The 6,871-nt window shown below is 34.0% G+C and overlaps 1 protein-coding gene across 1 annotated transcript in view; it reads right to left on the minus strand.

Annotated features, from left to right (window-relative positions):
• LOC107552280 (FERM, RhoGEF and pleckstrin domain-containing protein 2-like) overlaps nucleotides 1-5,814 on the minus strand; it is a 66,717-nt gene extending 60,903 nt beyond the window's left edge. Inside the window, exons 1-2 of the mRNA XM_016234143.1 lie at nucleotides 5,738-5,814; nucleotides 3,764-4,021 (exon numbers count right to left, since the gene is read on the minus strand). Of these exons, the coding sequence (XP_016089629.1) occupies nucleotides 3,764-3,967 (204 nt within the window). The 5' untranslated portion in view covers nucleotides 3,968-4,021; nucleotides 5,738-5,814. The remainder of the gene's footprint in view (nucleotides 1-3,763; nucleotides 4,022-5,737) is intronic.
• Nucleotides 5,815-6,871: the final 1,057 nt, after the last annotated feature.

Consider the following 6,871-nt stretch of genomic DNA (forward strand, 5'->3'; position numbering starts at 1 on the left):
CCGGGGCCCCCCCCCCCCCCCCCCACACACACACACACACACACACACACACACACTCCTGCTGAGAATAAACAAACCCCTTTCGTGAGCAACACCAGACTGCATTACCGCTGATTTGTGCATCATGGAACAGATCACAAAGCCACGTTGCCTTATGAATCATTACACACAATCTGCCTAATAAAACATCCACATCATCTGACAACAGATCAATCACTACCGCAATTCAAACACACTCAGCAGTGCTAAATTAAATGTAATGGAAAACAAGTCCCAATGCACTCCTGAGGATGACTAGAGAGAGTAATACATCTTTGAACCAGAACTGACCCCATTGTTCTTCCATTAACTAGACGTAATATGAACAGTCATTAACCTCCAGCAGGGTCTTTTGGTGGTACCACCGCATTCCAGAGGCCTGTAGCCTAATAAAGCTGGATAATGAACATTTTCCACTCTCCCATGTTTGATCTTTGAAACAGGGGAATTCAAAGCGCATTGTTATCTGATCTAATCATGGGAAGTTCTCATCCTCCACCAAAACACTTAAGACGGTCTTATAACACTACATTTAGCTAATCCTCCATGTCAAACCAGAGAGACGTTAAAGGAATATTTCACCCAAAAATGAGCATATGCTGAAAATGTGCTCAACCTCAGGCCATCCCTGGATTTGGAGAAATTTAGCTTTACATCACTTGACCACCAGTGAATCTTGTGCAGTGAATGGGTGCCGTCAGAATGAGCGTTCAAACAGCTGATAAAAACATCACAATGATCCACAAGTAATCCACATGGCTCCAGTCCATCAATTAACGCCTTGTGAAGTGAAAAGCTGTGTTTGTAAGAACGATACACCAACATTGCTTAGAACTGATGCCACCAATAAACAGTGCAATATCTGAGCATATTTCTCTTCTGATTTGGAAGAGATGACTTTTTCCCAGGAGAAAGCGATAGACTCGTATTTTAGCCGGAAGCAGTTATTTGAAGTTAAAAACTTCCTAATGATGGATTTATTTATTACAAACATGCAGCTTTTCACGTCACAAGATGCTAATTGATTAACTGGAGTGGATGTGTTATGGATTATTGAGATGTTTTTATAAGCGGTTTGAACTCTCATTCTAATGGCATCCATTCACTTCAGAGGATCCATTGGTGAGAACGTGAGGTGATGCTAAATTTCTCCAAATTTGTACAGATTAAGAAGAAACCAACCAACTCATCTACATTTTGGATGGCCCAAGGATTATTCAGGTGGTCACTGTAAAGCCAGTTAATTATTTCTTGTCCCTGATTAAGCAGCTCTCAACAATAAAAGTGTTTTAAAAGCAACACTGCTCATCTCAAAAGTGCACAAACCCAAACAATCCTAAATTTCTCCGTGTCCATGTGATTTTGCATTCAAATGCTGGCGTCATATTGTAGGAAATTTAATCAATGCATCTTCACCGAAAACCTTAGCTTTTTCATTTGTACCCATTGTGATAAAAACAGAACATCAAGGCAGAAAATGCACGTCAGATGTGTAACTACAGCCAGGCTAGAACTTAGAAAGTGACTTCAGGCCTCGTGTGTAAAACAGACTTATAGATGTAGGATTTAAGTGCTAAAGCCATGTGGCAGCTGTCACCCACCACAACCTGACACGCACAGCAAGACTGCCAGAGGTCTCCGGAGAGACGGTCGTTTACATTCTCCAGCACAGCCGCAAATGGACAAAACCAAACACAGTGTGCTGGCTACAGTGTGCGCTTATTTTTAAATAAACTTTGGGTAGCTTTGCAAACATAATAGCAGAAGTACAATATTTGTGCAGCGGAATCAAACAAACAAAACCTCCAGGCAAACAATTAACCAGACAACCATGGAAGTATGTTCAGGGTGTAGCAATATGTGATATGCATCATTTTCAACAGTTCAACCAGCCAATGTAATTAAGTAGATTCAAAAGATTTAATTTGGTTTAATAAAAAAAAGCAAGTAAACTACAATACAAATCTAGTTAAAAAATAAATCAAGGCATGTTTTTCTACACTGTTTTTGTGAAATAAATACAGGGAAGAGTTATATTTAATTATTATACAAATTTTTATGCAGTGCACCAATATAAAAATATATAAGCAATATAAAACATATGTCAAATGCAACATGGAAAATTAACATTTTTGATGACAAAAACAAAGGTGAATCAAAATTTTGAACTGATTGATTAAACAGTCATTGAATGGACAATCAAAAAGACTGGGGTCAGTGTATGTATGTATGTAATATATATATATATATATATATATATATACACACACACTGAAAACTGGAGTAATGGCTGCTGAAATTTCAGTTTTGCCACCACAGGAATAAGTTACATTTTAAAATATATTAAATTAGAAAAGCTATTTTAAGCTATAAATATTTCACACATCATTTCATGGTTTTAACTGTATTTTTGATTAAACATGCAGCATTGGTGAGCAAAAAACAAATCTTACAGACCCCAAGCTTTTAAATGATAGTGTACCATGCTGGGCAAATAAAAAGCCCATTAAAAGACACTAGCCTATATTTTATATTTGTGACAAATTCATCACAAATATATAAAAAATGCAGGATCTCTCACGTAGACCTATATGGAGATTAGGGCTGGACGATATGGCCAAAATTGATATCACGATACATTTCTTAATTTCGGTCGATACGATATAATTCCGATATCGATATGAACACTATTTATCTGAAATAGAAATCTTTTGTAACATTATAAATGCTTTTATCATCACTTTTGATCAATTTTAAGCATCCTTGCTAAATAAAAGTATTAATTTCTATAATTTCTTTCCCAAAAAAATTATAAAAATTATACTGAATGGAATAGTGTATAACGTTACAAAAGCTTTTTATTTCAGATAAATGCTGATCTTTGGATCTTTCTATTCATCAAAGAATCCTGAAAAAAAATGAAATCAGCAGATCAGCATATTAGAATGATTTCTGAAGATCATGTGGCACTGAAGACTGGAGTAACGATGCTGAAAATACAGCTGTGTATGATCACAGGAATAAATTACATTTTAAAATCTATTCAAATAGAAAGCAATTTTAAATAGTAAAAATATTTCAACATTTTACAGTTTTTGCTGTACTTTGGATCAAATAAATGCAGAATTCTTTAAAAAAAACTTTTGACTGGTAGTGTAGGCTGATTATTCTTATAGATTGAAACAAATGTGCTTCAGCCAGAAAAAAGGGTATGAAAAGTGCTCCGAGTCGCTGCAGAAAACAAAAAAATTGAACAACAACAAAAACTGGAAATGTTGCTGGAGACTGGCTAATTTAAAATGAAAACTCATTCTCTGCCAGCAGGAGGCACTTTTAGAGTGATAAAACTAGCGGTTTCTCCAGTAATGGCTGTAATCACAGCAGCTCCGCACATGAACGCTACTTTATCAGATAAAAATGCCATCTAAACTTCTCTGAAGACAGTCGGTTCCCTTCAGAGATACATTCATATAAAACACCTGCACCGTGTTATGATTTTGAAACGTGCAGTGCTCATGTTTATTCAACGAAGTCAAATGGCACAAATAAATCAATGTATGGGAAACACTGGTAATGTATATCGAAATATCGGAAATGTGTTTAAAAATCATATCACCGTTATTGAAAAAAAATTATATCGCGATACATATTGATATTGAATTATTGTCAAGCCCTAATGGAGATGAACAGAGACAAAAAACTGAGTTGATGTGAAGTGACTCACCTCGAGCTCATAGAACTCCTGAGCATCATCCAGGCCCTGGACGCGGATCTGCAGGCTCTTGTTGTGGCCTTTCCCTCCAGCTCCTAAAGCTGAACTGAGGCTCTGCCCGGGCTCCAGGGTGCTGATGCCGGTGTTGTACTGAGCTCCGAGCCGTGTCCCCGCAGGGGTCTGCAAGGAGCGGTAGGTGCCCTCGATCTCACCCATAGCTGCTCCCAATGCAGCCTACCCCCTCTCTCACACACATATACACACCCCTGCCTGGAGACAACAGAACAATCAAAGAAATTACATAATGATATGAAATTTATTATGAAAACAGAAGAAACCAGATCTGCAGAGATAGCAATATAAAGACAAGAATATAATTTATGACGGGTACATCATTCATTGTATTAATGTTATGATAGTCAATGCACAGATATGAATTATTATTTTATTCCTGGTACTAAACCATACCAACGGATAAAAACCAAAACAACCCAAATCATTAATCTATAAACATCTATATATAAATATAGATATATAAACATTTATATATTTAAATATATTTTTTACAAGACTCTTTTGAAAGACTTTGCACATTTGTTTTCCACTTGTCGAGTCCATCCTTGTTTTTGAGCTTATGTCTCATTTTTAATAAACTCGATATTAAAGTACCAATATCCAGATAAGTGGAAAAGTTAAATATCATTAAAATATCAATCATCTAAGTAAGTGTTCAACAAACAGATTATTCCGTCATTATTTAAAGTGTATCGACAGATCTTTTGTTATGTATTGTGACGTACATCAGAGTAAAAATGTCAAGCTATAAAATATAATTTAAAACAAACCATGCATGGATGAATCATTCGCAATAAGATCAATGAGATGCGTTTAGAAAAAAAATAAGCATTTCCATTTCATGCCAACTTTAAAGGACAGGCATGAGTCAATCAGAGCTGATGTATTTATTGTCAGCCTTGACTGACTGATTGTCAAACATTCAAAGCTGCTTCACATGTTCAAAAAATCCGATGACAATTAATATTTACACTAAAATAGGGTGATCCAATTCCCTTTCTTTCATATGACACTTCATACATAAAGTTCCTGTCATGACTGGCCAGCTCAATAGCAGTGAAATGACCACAAGCTCACATTAGCCTTTACAAAATACTAATGTACTGCCAAATTTAGCAGTGACTTTGCATGAGGTCTAGTTAACACTAGAGGCGTCAATGCAACACGACCAACTCAAACAAGCTCCACTTTAACTCTCTTGATCTCTAAAGCAACAGGGACAACTGAGAATAACATTCACTAAAGCCAACATCATTCAGAATGTTTCTGGCTCTTTAATGCAACAGGTTGGTTTAAGTAATTTGACTGGAATGCCTTCAAAGCACAGGCTCACTTACAAGCTGTGATCCAAACTGACCCATTTCCCCTCATAGGAATGAAGTTAACATTTGAGACGAAATACTTCATCCATGAGTTTAAGCAATTCCTACAGCTGAATAAACCAATGATCAGTGACCATTAACCTTTTTTTTTTTTTTTTGGTTTTAGTAATGAAAATAACTCTTTCATTGCAGGATGCAACATTGAGATAATGCAAAAACGCTAAAAACGATCAAATGAAAAGCCGAAATAAACTCTGGAGTTGTGTAATGTAAGTTAATGAGATAAATCTGCATGGAACCAAGATCAAAATCTCTGCTACGACAAACTTATTTTACTCGTCGTATTTCACCAACACCGACAAAAAATATCCTCATCTGCGACGAAAAAAAATAAAAGTACACATTTTGCTGTTTGTCATTACAGAGATAAGACAAAGACTGAGAAAGTTTAGTCAAACCACACAAACAAGCGAAGAGATCATAAAGCTCTACCGTATGCTTCACTGAGACCAGTTTAAATAAGCTACTGCCAAAAAACTGTTTCACATTTGCTTTTAATATCTATTTTTGCGATAAATCGAGATCATACCTTTTCTTTTTCGCCTGGTATTTCTTCAACTCTGAGTTACAGACGTCCGACCGTCGTTGTAGGCGAACTGGGGCCAAAGCTCCGCTCTGATTGGACGACTTCAGACAGATCCTGCCTTCTATTGGTTCAGACTCGGACTGAAACGGTCGGCAGCTATTGGCTGAGAGGTGTACCTGCGGATTAATTTGATTGGTGTCGAAATGCCATGTATAATATAATATAATATAATATAATATAATATAATATAATATAATATAATATAATATAATATAATATAATATAATATAATATAATATAATATAATATAATATAATATAATATAATATAATATAATATAATATAATATAATATAATATAATATAATATAATATAATATAATATAATATAATATAATATAATATAATATAATATAATATAATATAATATAATATAATATAATATAATATAATATAATATAATATAATATAATATAATATAATATAATATAATATAATATAATATAATATAATATAATATAATATAATATAATATAATATAATATAATATAATATAATATAATATAATATAATATAATATAATATAATATAATATACATGAAATTGTATTTAACAAATAAGAAAACAAAAGTCAAACTATTGTTTTGTGTTGAAGTGCTGTCTAAAATACGGTCTAAGCTAGTTACAGAGACAAAAAAAGAACTATAGTTGTGTATGCACAATATATCATATTTCCCGGAAATGTAAAATTACAGGAATGCCTGAAATATTGTTTGTTCACATGCAAAATAAGTGAAACTTCAAGCTTCACATGAAAGGTGTCATTCAAAACAGAAAACATATAAGCAAATCAGTGTGGAAAGTTGAGGTGTCAAATGAACAAAAACTGACCAAAAGGGAGAGGGATATGGATTATCATTACAAAATATATTTAAACAGAATGGAAAATAACAAAGGAATAAGCATGACCTGCACAGTACATTACATTAAAAGAACTCCACATTTGCAAGCTGGAGCAAGAATAAGTACTGACCACATTATTTGTTGTAAACCATAGAAAGTAGTTTTAGTGTGTCTTAAATCACATGTATTTGCAGTTGTTCTGTAAAACCAGAGACGTAATATATATATATATATA

This window comes from Sinocyclocheilus grahami, unplaced genomic scaffold (assembly GCF_001515645.1).
Source record: "Sinocyclocheilus grahami isolate Dianchi unplaced genomic scaffold, SAMN03320097.WGS_v1.1 scaffold444.1, whole genome shotgun sequence".
Lineage (NCBI taxonomy): Eukaryota > Metazoa > Chordata > Actinopteri > Cypriniformes > Cyprinidae > Sinocyclocheilus > Sinocyclocheilus grahami.